General features: G+C 43.0%; 1 protein-coding gene across 2 annotated transcripts in view; it reads right to left on the bottom strand.

Moving 5' to 3' along the window:
- The window catches only part of HINFP (histone H4 transcription factor), an 80,029-nt gene that overhangs the window by 40,497 nt on the left and 20,813 nt on the right, over positions 1-18,719 (bottom strand). For both annotated transcript variants that reach the window (XM_075840082.1, XM_075840083.1), the window contains exons 5-6: positions 5,506-5,583; positions 4,971-5,091 (exon numbers count right to left, since the gene is read on the bottom strand). In XM_075840082.1, the coding sequence (XP_075696197.1) occupies positions 4,971-5,091; positions 5,506-5,583 (199 nt within the window). The remainder of the gene's footprint in view (positions 1-4,970; positions 5,092-5,505; positions 5,584-18,719) is intronic.

The raw sequence follows: 18,719 nt of genomic DNA, 5'->3' as shown, positions 1-18,719 counted from the left end.
CAAAAAACTGTGGGGTCAAAATACTTACTATACCCCTAGATAAATACCTTAAGTGGTCTAGTTTTCTAAATGGGGTCATTTGCGGGGGTTTACATCACTCTGAGACCTATGAGCCTCAGAAAACCTGGTTTGGTGCAGGAAAACAAAATGTACTTCAAAATTTGTAAAATTATTATTCAATTTGTAAGTCCTCTAAATTGCTGAAAATTTATTTTATTTTTTCAAAAGTGCTGCCAAAATAGAGTAAAGAGATGGAAATATATATTTAATTTAAAAAAATTGTACAGTATGTGTGTACATATGTGACATATTGCAGTTAAATAGCGGGAAAAATGGTAATTTTTACAAAATGTATTCCATTTTTCTATTCTTTAATCAATTTCCGCAAATTGTATCAGTCCACTTTTACCACTAAAATAAAGTACAACATGTGACGAAAACAAATGTCAGAATTACTTGGATATTCAAAACTTTCAGAGCTATTCTATGATAAAGTCAGACATACCAGATTTGACAAATCTGGCTTGGTCATTAAGGTCCAAACAGGCCCGGTCATTATGGGGTTAAAATAAATTTTAAACTTCTCTATGGGGGCTGCCATTTTTTTTTTCATCTCTGTATGTGTCGATTAACGAGGTTGTGTCTGGTATTGCAGTTCACCTCCATTGAAGTGAATAGGACAGAGCTGCAATACCACACACGACCTGAGGACAGGTGTGGCGCCACGTTTTCCTGGACGACCCCTTTAAGACTTTTCCTGTGTGTGAGAGAGTGATTGAGTGAGTGCGTGTGCGCACGCACGGGCGCCGCTGATACTTCATAGCGGTTTTGAAGAATCAGCGGCGCACGCATGCACGCACACACACACATCCCCCAAACACGCAAAATCAAGTGTAATCAAGCGGTTTTTAATGTGGTTTTTGTAACGTAAAATGTGCAAAAAAAACGTGTCAAATACATGCCGTGTGAACCGGTCAACTGAAAAGTCATTCACTTCACTTTCATCATTCTAATGTTCACACACAATGTTTTCAGCTGAAAAATCGGAAGCAGAACGCCTACAAGCATCTGCCCATTGGTTTCAATGGGAAATACGGCGTTCTGTTCCGACAGGGCGTTTTTTAGGTGGTCGTTTTCCAAAAACAGCACGTAAAAAGATACCCGCCAAAATGAAGTGCACATCACTTCTTGGGACCTTTTTGGAGCCGTTTTTCATTGACTTTATAGAAAAACAGCTCCAAAAACGGCCGTAAAAAAGTTTGATTAAAAAATGGCTGAAAAATCAGGATCTGTTTTCCCTTTGTTTAGTAAGAGTGTGAACATACCCTTAGCCTTTTGGTGTGTCCTATAACTTCTGCCAGCTGCAGAATCAAACCCAAAATGGCTGCCGGACACTGCTTAGCAATTTGAAGACGCCTTTTCCTGGCTTGTAGGAGGGGGGTGTGAGATTCCCTCCCACATTTACAGCAGCTGTGAGTCAGGTTGCTTTGCCTTATTCACCTTGCTGTAATTCTGGGAAGTGCTCCCCCTGGTGGCCAACATAGGAAAACATGTCAAATTCTTATTTAATTTTTAATACTTTCCACCATATGGAAGAAAAAAAAAAATACAGCAAAAAACGTAAAAAATATAATAGAAATAAGTAAGGACGCTTAAAAGGTTTAATTCGCGACACATTCCCTTTACAGGGGTTTTCCAGGTTCTGACAACTGATTACCTATCCACCAGATAGGTCATCAGTACATGATCTGTGGGGGGGTCAGACACCCGGGCCCCGCACAGATCAGCTGCTCCGGTGCCTCTGTGCATGCCGGACGTACATGCCGGAAGCAGTTAGCTCCGGCGACGGAATAGCGGCCGAGCTGCAGTACTGCAGCTCTGCTCCTATTCAAGTGAATAGGAGCGGACCTGCAGTTCTGCAGCATGGCTGCTATGCAATGCTTCCGGGCTCCGTCCATAGCATTATGTGCCACAACATCAGGTGCCCGCCAGCCACCGGAACGGTTTATCGGTGCGAGGTCCGGGTGTCGGACCCACACCGATGACATACTGATGACCTATCCTGTGGATAAGTCATCAGTTGTTAGAAGCTGGACAAACCCTTTAATGTGAAAATTCCGCACTCCCCTGATGCAACCCTGCTCTTCATGTCCCCAATGCCCTCATCTGCATATGAATGCTCTCTTACCCAACACCTTCTAAAAGCCTCTAAATAGATTATTCCACACAGATCGAAAGCGACGGATCCCCGGATCCTGGAGAAATAGTTTGGGGAGATTGCCATGACACTTTTACCATTAACAGCAGGACTGCTGCTAATCTGGTATTTCTGTTATGTGTGTTAGTGCGTTGCTAGGCAATGCCTTTGATGTGAATCAGATATTGGTCATCATTTAGCTCTGCCTGGTTAAGTTGGTGTACTTTTCTTGGGCATATATATATATATACACATATATATATATATATATATATACACACACACACACACACACATACAATATATATAGAATATATATATATATATATATATACACATACATACATACATACACACACACACACACACACACACACACACACACACACTTCAGGCCTTAATTACTCAGGTGCTGGTTATACGGTTTCTGGCATGTGTAGACTCTTTCCAGAATGTGGTTGGGGACTTTGTTCTTATATATGTGTTTGATCGTACTGTGGGACCTAGTGGTACACCGAGATATAGTTTTTGCATTGTGGTTTTATGTGTATCCTAGGATCAGTAGTTCCACTCGTTTGTTTGCCTTTCATGTGCATTTGGTCTGCTGCCAAGCTGTTGTCTTGCCCCGCTGTGGGATAGTATTCAGATAGGGTCAGTGACTGCTGTTATTCCTTGGCCACTGTCTATTCATCTGTTAACTGCTTGCATGCTATTCATCTGCCATCAACTCTATTTATGCATCGTCTCCATCTTCTACTACTTTAAGTATTCGGGTCCTTTCATCCTAACTGGCAAGTGACTTGTGCCTTTTAGTTTTGTCGGTATTGATGCGTGCTTCACCCACGTGATAGCGATTGTCTGGTGCTGCGGTCTTTAAGATCACCAGCGGAGTAACAGACACAGAGAATGGAGGAACTAATTGCCTCCACTCATTACATGACCATGTGGCACTGGATCACCTTCCTCTCACTCTCCACTTATCGTACCCTGTGAGAAGAGGCAGTCTTTTTCCTCCATAATAATCCCCTTGCCCGATGTTGCTTCTGTACAAAATTGGTGAGCACTCCAGAAGTCATATATGCAGCATTCTACTATTTGTCTACAGCGGTCCCAGGAGATGGAGCCCAGGCCTCCCCTCCTCGTTTCTTACCCCTCTCATTCTAAGTGTTAAGCCACATCCTGTGGATATATCTGAACTACTGCCGGAGTGAGAACTGCCGTGGCTTACGCCATTTGCCTTGAACCTTTTGACATCCAGTGCGGACTTTGTTCACCTTCGACAATAACCTCTATTATGTCACACGGTTTATAGCACTATAGGGAACTCTCCCCCCACTGACCTGCGCCTCGCCTTTTTGACAGGAGTCCATTTCTAGGTTTGCTATACTCCTTTCTCTCCCTTTTATATAAGAACTGTTTGTATTGTATTATTTCATGAAAATTACAAAAAAACCTAGAATTTTTAAAAGTTATTATAACTTAAAATATTACTACGCAATACATCCATTACTGAATCTAGAACAGGAAAGATTAACTACTCCTATCTGGTAAATAATCCTTGAACAACAGAAGCACACGTTTCTTGGGGCTGATGTGCTCATGTTAGTTTCTTAGGAAGCACAGGAGTGCATGGAAACTCCTTGTGAGTACTAGATTTTATTCCTGTATGTGCCGACATGCTGCGCCTAAGAGCACTGACACAGTAGCAGACAGAAATAAAAATTAAAGAATGACAGTTCTGCAGAGAGCTCAAAAGGAGAGAAAGCAGGAAGAGCGGATTGCTTTGAGCTACATTTTAAAATAGGAACCATAGGGTTGTTTCCAATTCAGAGTTGTAATGATAGTCTATTTTTTTTTATATAGAATCCCTTACGGTCATTATATCCAGGATAACAAAATAGGGATTTTTAGTACTTCCCAAAAATTCCTTTTCTGGTTGAGGTTATTAAAGGACAATACAACCACGGGTTTAGGCTCCTGTCACTGGGAAGAGACATACACTAAGCAAATTTTGTTGGGCTCCTTCTACACAGCTTTTACCCACCTATAGTTCAGTATCAGAAAAGTAGAAGGAAACAAAGCAATAAAGCCATAAAAGAAACAACCACCAGAACAAAATAAAAAAATATATATTTTTTAATTAGGATCTTTTTCCTCCCAATGAACAAGTAGTGTAAAAAAGTACTAAAAACCCCTTTCTCACTGGTGTCATCAATGGACACAACAACCAAGGGATGTCCCAAAGCAGTCCCTGTGGGCTAGTAGGAAATGAAAACAAAACAAAAGTTGGACCACAATTGTACCGCCTACTGGATCCAGTGACAAGACAAGAGGCAATTGCCCATTAGTACCTACCTAGTAAGTGTTGAGTGTACACACAAGTCTGGTTTTGCTATGTAACTTGCCAGTGCAATTGAAAGCCTCATGTGAAGATTTTTACTACAAAGAGGTACTGCCAGTCTCCATCTGTCCTCATTGTGCTAGTAAGTATTTATGCAGGTAAAACCGCTTGTTTCTGGCACTTAGTTAAGTAAAACGTCTTTTTTTTTTTTTTTTTTTTTTTTTTTTAAAGCTCATTGCTCTACTTACTAAACTCATGGGGAATATCAGTAAGATCCATATTGTTAGTTATTGAGGGAGAATACTGCAGGAAAAAAAAGCGCACCCTCACACTTCATATTGAAATGACACACCAGTAGTTTACCTTATGCTTTTAAAGCTTTTTATGCATACTCCCCATAGACGTAATATTTCTGAATACTTAATATCTCACCTGTAATCACAATGCTGACATTTATATGGCCGCTCATCACTGTGTCTGAACCGAATGTGAGTCCGTAAGGTAGAAGGAAGTGGACAGGTCATATCACATAAGGGACACTTATAATGATTTACTGCAAAATAGGGTACAATTAATGTTATGACATGTAGCAACAAAGGTTTCATTTTTATAATGCTAAGCAAAGAAAATACTGAATTGTTTTTCACACTTGTTACAGAAATTTCTACGACTAAATGGTATTGTTTCTGAACAATGTACATGTATTTCTGAAAGCCCCATTCAGGTGAATGGGACAGTCGCAGAAATTAATAAATCTGCCGTGTGTAAATATAAAAGGGGTTACATAGGATTAGAAAGACATACCTGCTGTTTTCCACAAACAGCACCACACCTGTCCACAGGGTTGTGTGCGGTGTGGCACGGTTTCTGGAAGAAAGCAGCCGTGTTTGTGTAATCTGATTTATCATTTCAAATAATGTTAAAATCTGAAGTTAAATTTTGCTAATACATCAATCTTAAAATTTACCATGGTTTCGCATGTGATCCCGCAGCAGGCGTTCTGTTGCAAATCTCTTGGAGCAATGCGTGCACTGAAACCTATGTTCTGCAGGTACAGGAGGTGTATATTAAAAACAAAGAAATTATATAAGATCTATGCAGCAATAGTAAATGCAAGGGTAAATAATATCAAGGGCAAACTGAACAGTTGTCTGGGACCCAAGGGTAGGGGTAATTGACGATTATAACCCACCACTGATGATTTCATGCTATATGTATGGGCACGGGTCCCACCAATTGTTAACTGCAGGTATGTAGTTATTCCGTGTAAATACTGTATGTACACCGTGTTCCAAATTATTATACAAATGTTATTTTTCGCTGATTTTTCTAAATAGTCGATGCAAATGACAGTCAGTATAATCTTCAAGCCATCAACCGTTGGAGTATAATGCTAATTTTATTGAACAAATCTCCTAATGATAACAGATTTTTTTTTTAGAAGTAAAAAACTCAAAATGCACGGTTTCAAATTATTATGCACAACAGAGATCAAAACATTTTAAAGGTTGTAAAGAGAACTAAAATGGTCATTTGTTGAATTTGCAGCATCAGGAGGTCATTTTTACAAAAATTAAAAGCTCTTTCAATCAAAAAAAAACTTAGAAGGCCAAGTTACATGTTAACATAGGACCCCTTCTTTGATATCACCTTCACAATTCTTGCATCCATTGAATTTGTGAGTATTTGGACAGTTTCTGCTTGAATATCTTTGCAGGATGTCCAGAGCTTCTGTTTTGATGTGAACTGCCTCCCACCCTCATAGATATTTTGCTTGAGGATGCTCCAAAGGTTCTCAATAAGGTTGAGGTCAGGGGAACATGGGGGCCACACCACGAGTTTCTCTCCTTTTATGCCCATAGTAGCCAATGACACAGAGGTATTCTTTGCAGCATGAGATGGTGCATTGTCATGCATGAAGATAATTTTGTTACGGAAGGCACGGTTGTTCTTTTTGTACCATGGAAAAAAGTGGTCAGTCATAAAATCTACGTACTTTGCAGAGGTCATTTTCACACCGTCAGGGACCCTAAAGGGGCCTACCAGCTCTCTCCCCATGATTCCAGCCCAAAACATGACTCCGCCACCTCCTTGCTGACATCGCAGGCTTGTTGGGACATGGTAGCCATTCACCAACCATCCACTACTCCATCCATCTGGACCATCCTGGGTTGCACGGCACTCATCAGTAAACAACACGGTTTGAAAATTAGTCTTCATGTATTTCTGAGCCCACTGCAACCGTTTCTGCTTGTGAGCATTGTTTAGGGGTGGCTGAATAATAGCTTTATGCACACCTGCAAACCTCTGGTGGATCCTACACCTTGAGGTTCGCGGGACTCCAGGGGCACCAGCGGCTTCAAATACCTGTTTGCTGCTTTGCAATGGCATTCTAGCAGCTGCTCTCCTAATCCTATTAATTTCTCTGGCAGAAACCTTCCTCATTATGCATTTATCTGAACGAACCCATCTGTGCTCTGAATCAACCACAAATCTTTTCACAGTACGATGATCACGTTCAAGTTTTCTTGAAATATCCAATGTTTTCATAACTTGTCCAAGGTATTGCACTATTTCACGCTTTTCGGCAGCAGAGAGATCCTTTTTCTTTCCCATATTGCTTGAAACCTGTGGCCTGCTTAATAATGTGGAACGTCCTTCTTAAGTAGGTTTCCTTTGATTGGGCACACGTGGCAAACTAATTATCACAGGTGTCTTAGATTGATTACAATGATCCAAAGAGCCCTAGGACACAATACCATCCATGAGTTTAATTGAAAAACTAATAATTCAATGTTTGTGACACTTAAATCCAATGTGCATAATAATTTGGAACATGGTGCATGTCTATATATACTGTAAGTATTTATGTAGTTAGCGTGTATGTAAGGTTTGAAGGTCTGTAATGAGCGTACTCATTTGTAGGGCCTGGCAATATGGCCTAAATTTAAAATCATATTTTAACCCTATGCGCGATTCCCAAATTTAATCAAGATTTTCATGGTTTTTGTTAAAAAAAAACTTAAGATACCAGGACACAATACAATTAGGTATATTCTTATATGATTTTACCTGGGCTCCTTAGGCTCCTAAGTTAGGAACGAAATCACTTTTTTAGTTGGCAACTAAAATTATATAAATAAAAGGGGTCTTCCGAGACAATAACATTGATGGCCTATCCTTTACCATCAATGTTTGATCAGTGGGGGGGTCCGATCTCCATTCAGCACAATGAAGGGGACGTGGCTCTGGGGTCAGGGCCGGCCTTAGGATATGGCGCCCCGTACAAAATGATCTTTCAGCGCCCCACTCCCACCATTTAAAAAAATTCCCCTTAAAAAAACAAAAAACGTTTAAGTGTCCATTTAGTGCCCTCATACAGTAGAATAATAATATATTACAACCCCTTCAAGGACACAGTATTTTGAACTCTGATTGTGCCCACAATATTATGCCCGCTGTAGTACCCCTACACATTATAATGTCCGCTTAGTGGCCCCTGTAGAATTTGCCATACAGCCTCCCTGTAGACAGTACCATAATCCCCCACCTCCTCCTTGTAGATCATGCCATACAGCGCCCCCCACCTCCCCTTTGTAGACAGTGCCCCCAAACAAAAATGGTACTCGCCTAGGCCCCATTCCCACGACTAACTGAGCTGCTCCACAACGGGATCCTTGCATAGGCCGGCGTGATCTTGTAGCATAGTACAGAGTTTCACAACCTTTTCAGACTTCAGGCAGCACTGGACAAACAACAACATTTCCTCAGGGCACCCCTACCAAAAATGGTTTTGAGAAAAACAGAAAACGGCTAAAAACAAGCACTCGTAGGGTATGTTCACATGCATTTTTTGTAAGGCAAAAAAAATCTGCCTTAAAATTCCTTCAGGAATTGACAGCGTTGCTTGACTTTTTTATTGCGTTTTTTCTTAAGCCGTTAAAGCTAATGCAAAACGTGCAGGCAAAAAAGCTCCAAACGGGCAACGCAGGTGTTTTCTGGCTCCCATTAATTTCAATTGGAGGTCAGAGGTGGAAACCACTTGAAGACTATCAGCCCGCCACTCACAGTAAAATGACCATCAGCCCGCCACTCACAGTAAAATGATCATCAGCCCGCCACTCACAGTAAAATGACCATCAGCCCGCCACTCACAGATTCCCCCTGTAGATAGTGCCCCTTGTTGGTGGTGCCACACAGCCCACTTCCCCCTTGTTGGTAGTGCCACACAGCCCCCTTGTTGGTAGTATCACACAGCCCTCTTGTAGGTAGTGACACACATTCCACAGCCCCCTTGTAGGCAGTGCCACACAGTCCCGTCGTAAATAGAACCCCTCCCTTCCTGTAGACAGCGCCACTGTAGCTCCCTGAAGGAGCGGAATCCGTGTGTGGCTGGAGACTCCGCTCCTGGAGCGCTCCACTTGATGTCTCTGTCCATATATGGACAGTGACATTAGGGGCAACTCCTGAAGCGGTATCCCTGTCCACAGCGTTGCCGACACTACACTGTGACCGGGGATTCCACTCCAGGACAAGCTCTTGTCGTCTGTGTCCTGTTCCTCGAGTGGAATCCCCGGTCAGAGTCGGCAACGCTGTAGACGGGGATTCTGCTTCAGGAGTTTCCCCCTGATTTCACTGTCCATATACGGACAGAGACATCAAGAGGAGCACTCCTGGAGCGAAAATCCCGGCCACACGGGGATTCCGCTCCTTCAGGGAGCTACAGTGGTGCTAGTATATAGCAGAGCAGCGAGATACCTCCCTGCTCTGCTATAGTACCGTCGCTACCGCTGTAGCAGCTGCTGCTAGTGTAGCCGCCACCTATGGGGGGTATCGGCGCAGGCGCCCTCATGCCCGTTGTCGCCGCTAACAGCCACTATAGCTGCTACAACAGTAGCGACGCTACTGAGTGAAAATGCGCCCGGGTGGAAAGGCGGCTGCTGAGTCGCCGTCCCCTTGCACTTCTGAAACAAGCAGGGGAAGAGAGCCAGCGAAGCGCAGCGCCCCCTTCCACCTGCTGGAGAGATGCACCCTGTGCAAAAGAACAGGTCGCACACCCCTAAGGCCGGCCCTGTCTGGTGTCCCGCAGGTCATTAACCTATTAAGTACACGGCCAATTTTGGCCTTGAGGACAGAACAATTTTGTTTATATCTCCCTCTCTGCATCCGGACGCTCATAACTTTTTTATTTTTTGTACGACGTAGTTGTGTGAGACTATTTTTTGCGGAAAGAATTGTACTTTATGTGGGTACCATTTTTTTGTACAAATACATTATCATTTAATTTAGATACATTTTTATTTTGGCGAAAAAAAAAAAGCAGTTCCGCTGCATTTTTTATATTTTTTCTTTTTTTACACCATTCACCGATCAGAAATAATGTTATACATTTCTTGTTTAGGTTGTTACGGTCGTGGCGATACCAAATATGTCTAGATTTCATGTTTTGGTGCTTAAAATGTAAAAAGTTATTTATTGTAAAATTACATCAATTTACCTTTTTTTTTTTTTTTTTTTTTTTTTTAAATCTTAAAGAGATTTTTTATTTTGATTTTGTAACTGTAATGTACTGGCATATATATATATGCCAGTACATTAGCCTGTGTACTGATTGTACACAGGCAGTTGTTAGGGCATACCTAAATATGCTCTAACAGGAAAATATGTTCAGACAGCCCTGGGGTCCTTCAATGGACCCTGAGCTGTCTGGCGATAGAAGTTATGGGCTTTGATAGAGTCACAGGGATTTTCTGTGACACGATCAAAGGGCAGTCCTCCCTCCTTGAACGCCACGATCAGCTTTTATCGCGGCATTCAAGGGGTTAAGGGCGGAGAGAGGTTTCTCTTCTCTCCGCCATTAGAGCGGGGCCGTAGCTGTGTATTACAGCCGTTGCCCCACTCATGATCGCGCATGGAGACGACTGTCACACAGGACGAGAATGCACGTCCTAATGCATGGAGTACCCGCCGCTCAGGGTGGGAATTCTCGTCCTCTGTCGGCAACCAGTTAATGTTAGTCTCTGAAAACCCCTTTATTGCTAGTATAAAAAAAAGACGGTGTCCTTTCCTCCTTCTGAACAAGCAGCGAACACAAACGGTGGTATTGCGCTGCTAAATGACTGCAAAAAACTTTATGTAAACAGGGCCTTAGTGGGGACTACAGCTCTGCCTCGTTCCCGGACACTGTCTACCGGAGCTGTCCGATTGGTAAAGGCCGGGCCAGGCGTCGTGTGAGGCAGACGCGCATACTGTGCAGCACGTCTGCTTGTTAATAAAGTTCTTTCCTGCCATGGAGTTAAGGCTTTATATAGATTTCACTAATCCAGAATCATGCGCACTTAAAACTCACCGTCATATAGGCAGTCACATATCAGATCACAAAAACACACCCATGTGCCTTCGTGTCAACAGAAAGACCTCCAGGTTTTAATGCTAGAACGTGAGACCCACTAGATAGTGACAGAAAAGCAATTATGGACAGCGGTATAGTGAACATACATATGGGAAATACACCAAACCCCAGTCCATGTGCGATTGAGCGGTGTGGACGCCGCTTTGGTGCCTGTTCCAGCATACTATGGATCCATGGAGGGGAATTTGTGGTTTTAAATTTTATTATATGCACCTGCTCCCCCTTGATGAGGCACATATGGTACTTTTTAATACCATTTATAATTTTTAATGTATATAAAAATTAATTTTTTTGCATATTTACACTTCACATGATATTCTCTACACTTATGATGCATGATTGATATTCTGTACACTGCTATGTACTTTTTCACTGTAATTGGATGCCGTTAATTGACCGATTGGCACAGTGTTATATACCCAGTTACAACCGGTTATTGATTGAGACAGCGCTAGAACATTGCATTGAGGCCTAATTCACACGAGCATGTTCGGTCCGTGATATACGGTCCGTGTGTCGGACGCATTTCCCGGACCGAACACACTGCAGAGAGCCGGGCTCCTAGCATCATAGTTACCTATGACGCTAGGTGTCACTGCCTCAATGCGGGATAACTGTCCCGTACTGAAAACATGATTACAGTACGGGACAGTTGTCCCGCAGCGAGGAAGGGACACCTAGCGTCATAGATCACTATGATGCTAGGAGCCCGGCTCCCTGCAGTGTGTTCGGTCCGGGAAATGCGGCCGACACAAGGACCATATATCACGGACCAAACACGCTCGTGTTAATTAGGTCTTAGGGTAATAAAGTACACCTGATTTTTTCACTTACATCTACAGAGTACTAGAGATATCCAAGTTTTGTTGGTTTTTTTTTTCTATGGGCACCTTGGATTCTGCTTTCCATTAATTTTAATGGGAGCCGGACGCTTTTTTTCCCGCTGGCTGATTTTTTCAGCCAGCGGGAAAAAGCGTCCTGCTTGATCTTCGGGTGGATTCAGCCCAAACCGCCCATTGAAATCAATGGTTGGTAAAACCCGCCATGCAAAATCCGCTAAGTGATCAGGGCCTTAGGGTGGATCCACATGCGGCAGATTTCATTGCAATTTTTTGTGACTGAAAATTAGTTCTATTCATATGAATGTGTTTGTTACTGGATCAGGTGAATGGATTTCTGCAAGTTCCATTCAGATGAATGGAACTAATTTTCAGTCACAGAAAATGAATCCACCCTTAGAGGCCTCTTCTACCCAGTTCAATCCAATCCCTGTCAGACACTCCCCGCAGCAAGCCATTTTAAGTTTAATAAGATGTAAAACGTACTTCCAACAATATAAACAAATAGGTGGGAAAAAAGGGAATTATGCAGCTTTTACTAAAATGTATCGCTAACGCTGTGTCCACACGTTCTGGATCAGACAACGATTTCAGCGCAGGTTCCATGCCTAAATCCTTATCAAATCCGCTAACATTCAGGCTCCAAAGCATATGAATGGGTTTTTTGTTACCCTGTTAAAGGTATCATACCTTCTATACTTCTGTCTTTTTTGACACAAAGGTATTTAACATTGCATATTGTTACCCTATTCAAATATTTGTCCGTGCCACAGAAAATAATTGTAAAAAAAATCATCGAGGAGAATAAGCATGTTCATTCTTCTCATGGATTTTGAACGAAAAAGGCTTCAGGTTAGTCTTGCGCAGATAAGCCCCATTGAAATGGAACCAATTTTCGCCCAGATCCGCGTCAAATTAACTGCACATCTGCAGCAGAAATCTGAATGTCAGATTTAGATTTCTGACGCAAATCCTCTTATAAATACACAGATATTCCATAGACAAAATTAGATATATATAAATATAGCCTAAGGGTTGGAGCTCAATTCTGCTGCCTGCATTGCTGGCTAGACAAAATAAAGTGGTCAAATGTGCATATGGTATAAACCTTGTCCCTCCCCTGATTTATATAAGCCACAGTCATCTGAATATATTTTTAAATTCTGACCTGAATTGCTGGTATAGAGATTTTCATTGACTGAAAAACTGCTGCCAGTTCCCTGAAGTTGGAGGACCTCTGTGCAGCCTGGTGGCCCCACTGACCCTGGAGAAAAGAAGAGTCGTAGTGAGCTCCCCAACCCCAAGGACTCGCATCCCTAGTTATATTGAGAGTAGGGGTCGTTATCCATGGAATGCACCTCTTGAGGTTCTCCCTGTTCAACCATCTGAGAGACAGCCTGGCTGTGGTTGAAATGTGGAGGGATTAATCTAGGGAGAGATTGCTCTTGTCCCACTGATCTAGAAAGTCCCATTGTAGAGCCCTCGATCTGAACGGAGCCCATAATACTGCTGAAATGCATGAAGTCACGAGCCCCACAACGGATGTAGCTTTCCTGAAAGATGGGTTAAATAGAGCTCTGAGACTGTATCAGGGGACTATCTCCCATCTGGAAGGAAAGACATCTGCCTGGAGAAGTCTAGAAGAATCCCTAGAAAGACATCTGTTTGAGGGAATCAAAATTGGATTTTTTTCAGATTTATGTTCCATCCCAAGTTCATTTGGATAGAACAAATTATTTCTATGTGTTGAGTCAGGGTCCGAGTTGTTTCTGCCACTATTTGGAAATCGTCCAGGTAGGGAACCAGGAGGATGTCCCTCGTCCTGATGTATGAGGTCATTTCCGCTATTAATTTCGAAAACACCCTTGGGGCTTGTGAAATGCGAAAGGGGAGGACTCTGTACTGTAGGTTAAGCAAAGAACTGTTGAGCGTCACTGCTACTCTTAGATATTTCTGGTGAGGACTGCATATTGGTACATGATAATATGCATCCTCCATATCTAGTGATGTCATCACACAGGCTTTGAAATGGAGATTTATGGTTGATGGAATGCTCTCCATGCAAAAATTTTTGTAGGTCAAATAAGAAGTCAGTTCTTTTAGATTTATTATGACCCTGTACTTTCCTTCTGGCTTCTTCACCAGAAAAAGAGGGGAATAAAAACCTTGGCCTGTTTCCGCACTTGAATTAGAACCCCTTCTTTTTTTTTTTTATAAGTGACAAATGCTTTGTTTTTCTGAATTATTTAGTCTGTGTGTGAAAGGATCTGTTTGGGGGGAAGAGATCTGAATTCTAGAACATACCCTGTTTTTATAATTCCTAGGATCCACCGATTTGTTGAAATTTGTTCCCAATCTTTGAAAAACAGGGATAGACGACCCACCACCATGGACCTTCTGGCGTCATTGTTGGTGGTCTCGGATTTTGGGGTCGTTTTGAGGCCTGAACAGGAAGCCCTTGTTCTTCCTAGGAAACTTTGGGGTTTTAAACTCCTGTCCCCTAGGGTAAGGTCTTTTGTTAAACCTTTTGGGACAAAAAGAATCCACTGGATTTCCTTGTGTAGGGAACCCCTTTTTTCTATCAGACGCTTTTTCTAATAGGTCATCTAGTAGGTGCCCAATCAAATAATCTCCAGAAAAGGTAATTGCACATACCTTCCCTTTTGATCAAGTGTCCCCCTTTCAGGTTTTTAGCCAGATAGCCTTTCTAGCGGAGTTTGAGAGGGCTGCTGATTGGGCCGAGAGGCGCACAGAATCTACTGAGGCGTCAACCAGAAAATCTGCTGCCCTAGATAGCACTGGGAGGGAGGAGAGGATCTGATCCCTATTAGTCTTGTCTCTAATGTGAAGCACTAATTGTGCTAGCCATATTTTTAGAGCCCTAGACAAGTGGCTGCAATGTCTGGCTTAAAAGTCCCCGTAGAAGCTTCCCAGGTTCTTTTGATGTAGTAATCAGCTTTTCTAGCCATTGGATCGGAGAAAGAGCCTAGATCCTCAAAGGGAAGAGCATTCTTCCTCGTTATTTTTGCCACTGGGGCATCAAGTCTAGGGGTATTATCCCAGTCCCTGCAGACCTCTTCTACAAAGGGATATCTCTTTTTAAGAAATTTAGGAATACCAACTTTACTATATCGATTTTTCCATTCCCTTTTGACGAGATTGAATTCATTTTTATGAATGGGAAATGTTCTCTGTTTTCTAAGCCATAAGCCGTTAAACATTATGTCCTGGACAGAATGAGGTTCTCTGGGATCATCAATATTCATAGCTGTGCTTACAGTTTTAAAGGAGCTGATCTACGTCTCCCACTAAGAACAAATTCCACCGTCGTCATCCGAGGTATTATTTGAAGAGCTCAGCTCCTCTTCTTCCTCTAGCTGAAAATCCTCTTCAGCAGAGGAAATGGATAAATCTACCCGACTGGAAGAGGTAGACTGTAGATCCTTTTTTCTTTAGGGACTTTAGAGAGTTCCTAATTTCTGCCCTCACGATCTCTTTAATGCTTGAAGCCAGATTTGTAGATTCTTCAGTGATGATTTTATCAAAGCAATTCTGGCAAAGTCTTTTATTATAAGAGGCTGCTAGTTTTTTATTACAAACTGCACATTCCTTGTTACGGGTCTTATCCAGTTTCTTTCTAGGACCTTCCCTGTCCTAAGCATATGTACAAGTGAAGAGGACAGTACTAACAAAAGAGAGAGTTTTTTTTTGTCTTACCCTATATGCCTGCCTTCTCCTCAAGTACTGGAGTGGAGGATCTTGGGGCATCCAAGCGGGCAGCGCGTCTTGCTGCTTCTCCTGGTGTTTCCATTATGGGAGGAGATGCTAGAGACTGAAGCTCCTTATCATTCAGGCCTAAATAGGCCTTGGATTGGCTGGGGAGGTCCACTGCTCCGGACGCCTGGAGCCTCTCCTCCGTGTTGGGGTCGCCGGAACCAACGCTTCCTGGAGCGTAGGATGAGTCACCCCACCGGAAGTTTTGCACAGAGTGCGCCAGAAGCTGCAAATGCTGGGCTTGAGAACGGTCCCACCAGGGAACAGAGTATGACCCCAAAAGAACCGCTCTCCCGCCAGAGAAAAGGTTTCACCTCGTGAGACCTAAAACCACCTCCAGGGAGGGAAACGATGGACCAGGAGAGGACAGAGTAACAGTCCCCAGACATAAGGTTGCTCCCTCCAGAGGAGACTTCCACCTTCTAGGGAGAAAAGGTAAGAACCTGCTAGGGGGGGGGGTCTGCAACCCAGGGAGAAGCCCTTTTTTTCTTAACAGGACAATCCCATCCAGAGGACAGGAAACCTGACTGGGTGTGTGGAGAGGTGTGTCCTTTTTTATATTCTCAGTCTTTCTGTATGGCGAATGGGATGTCTCTCCAGGGGTGCTGTCATAGGTGAAAGGGTAAAGTTACATTTTTTGGATGTTCTGTCTGAATCTCCTTTCTTGCTAGTGGGTCTGACACGGTCAGCACTGATATGATAGTGCTGGAATGTGTATTGACACACCCTATTGACAAAGGGAAAGGCAACACCCAGTCAATCTATTCATACATTTCCAAGAGGTATAAAAGAGGAACAGCACAACACAGAGTTCTAAGAAAAGAGGTCCCAGAATTGTTATTTAATCTGGAATACAAGTATTTACTAAAAGAGTAATGTCAGGAGAAGTGACAGATCCTCTTTAGCCCCTCACTGCGCAAAGATTTTGGTTACCGGAAATCTGACAGTCAAAGAACACGGCTATTGATTAGAATGTTATGTTAGATTTCAAGAAATAGAAGTCCGAGCAGTTCATGAAGCCCTTTCATTATGGAAATAAGTGGCATAGGTAAAAATGGACAAAAAACCAGAATGACCTGGCTGACAAAGCAAATTTGTCACGCACCAAATAGGCTAAAGAGTTAAAGGGGTCCTGTACTAATCTAAACATGAAGTGCTAAAAAAATTTAAGTGCAAGTGTGCTTCTAAAGGACCTTTTAAACGGGCCCTATTCCAAATCACTACCCTGTGTAAACAGGTCAAAGTTCGACCGATGAGCGAGCAAACGCCAGTGTAAAGCCACCTTAAGTATGACAATTATGAAGTGTGTGTGTGTGTGTGTATTACTCTTACCAGTAATTGGATTTTTCGTAAACCTCCACAACACTCATAGGAGGATTCCCCGCCTCTCGAGGGACAGGAAACATGGACACAGGAATAAAAGGCCCCTCCTCCATACCTTATCCAGTAAAAACAGAGTGCCTCTATACAATAATTCAATATTTCGGTGAAACAATAACCAGTTTATGGGGGGGGGGGAATCCCGTGCCGGTGTGGAGGTTTACAGAAAATCCAATTACTCGTAAGACAATACATCCAATTTGTAATGTTTAAAGAAGGTTAAAAGGGTTAGCCCAGGTAGCTGCCTGACAAATCTGGTCAATAGAAGTGGATGCCCCTTCAGCCCATAAAGTGGAAACTGCTCTAGTAGAATGTGCTTTTAGATCTACTGGGGGTGAAACACTTGTTTTGGTAACAAGAATAAATGGTCATCTTACTCCACCAGGCAATAGTGGCTTTACTTGCTGCCTTCCTTTTGTTCTTTCCTTGAAATTGTACAAGTAGATGGTCGGTCTTTCTAAAGTCGGCAACTCTTTCTAGGCAACCCAGAACACATCTTCTGACATCTAGGTTATGGTATTCCCACTCTTCGCTGGAAGAGAGATGAAAAAAGGATGGTAATGAAACCTCCTGCTGGCAGTGGAACTTTGATACAACCTTTGGAAGGAAGAAAGGTTGGTTTCTTAGGATAATTTGGTCTGGAAAAACTGTGAAGTAAGGGGATTTATAGGAAAAAGCCTGTAATTCTCCATTTCTCCTGGCTGTTGTAATTGCTAGGAGAAAAATGGTTTTGAATGTTAGTAGCCTGAGGAAGATGTTTGAAATTGGTTCAAAGGGCGCAGTAGACCGTACAGATAGGACTAGTGTAATGGCAGGGGGTAGGGAGACGGACAAGTGAGCCGTAATCTACCCGCCACTCTGTCCCTGCCTACTTGCAACGACCCGCCCTAGGCGACGGGGTACAACTGGGCGGTGGTCCCTGCGCTCAGTGAGTGCACGACAAACACGACAAAAATACAAAGGAACACAAGCAAGGAAAAGTGGCCGTTGCCCACGGCAACACCGTGAGCAACCAGAGTGGTGAACGAGCCGAGTCAAGCCAGGAGTGTGCGAGGTACAAAACGAAAAGCAGAAGAGTAGTCGGTAAGCCAGGGTCTGTATGGAGCAGGATCAAAAATAGCAGGAGCTGTAGCTGGGCCAGGAAACCACAAGGAAAGAATCACAAGCACCGAGGGACAGGAAGTGCAGGCTAAAATAGACCGAGGGCGGGAGCTAGCTGAGTCTGGCCAGGTTACGATAGGCTCTCCCACTCCTAAGCCTGCCAGCCTGAATGGTGGAAGCAGGAGTCAGTCTCAGGGATGTATTCTCAGGTGCTGACTGATTAGTTCTGGGAGTTAACCCCGAAGCAGTGCCTGGCAGATCCTTTACAACTAGGTTTAAGTCCCATAGAGGGACTGTGGAATGGATTACTGGATTTAGATTTTCGGCTAATCTACAGTCTAAAAAAGCATTCAGAGCTGATATATGCACCGTTCGAGTGCTGGTTTTTAGGCCCTTTTATAGACCTTTTTGTAGAAAGTCCAGTATCAGTGCAATACTAGGTCTAGACGAACTGTCCCACTTGTGCTGGGAAAAAGAGGATGACCTTTTGCCAAACTCTGAGGTATATATCTTGGAAGTGACTCTTTTTCGGCTATTTGAAATAGTTGAAATTACTGCGTCAGAGAACCCCATATTCCAAAGGATCATTCGTTCAGCATCCAAGCCGTCAGCAGAAGTTGAAGAGTGTTTGGATGAAAGACAGGTCCCTGAGATAGCAGGTCCGGTAAGGGAGGG

Source organism: Rhinoderma darwinii, chromosome 10 (genome assembly GCF_050947455.1).
Source record: "Rhinoderma darwinii isolate aRhiDar2 chromosome 10, aRhiDar2.hap1, whole genome shotgun sequence".
NCBI classification, from domain to species: domain Eukaryota; kingdom Metazoa; phylum Chordata; class Amphibia; order Anura; family Rhinodermatidae; genus Rhinoderma; species Rhinoderma darwinii.
Note: the sequence above shows the minus strand (reverse complement) of the source record. Positions and strands in the feature narration are given on the sequence as shown.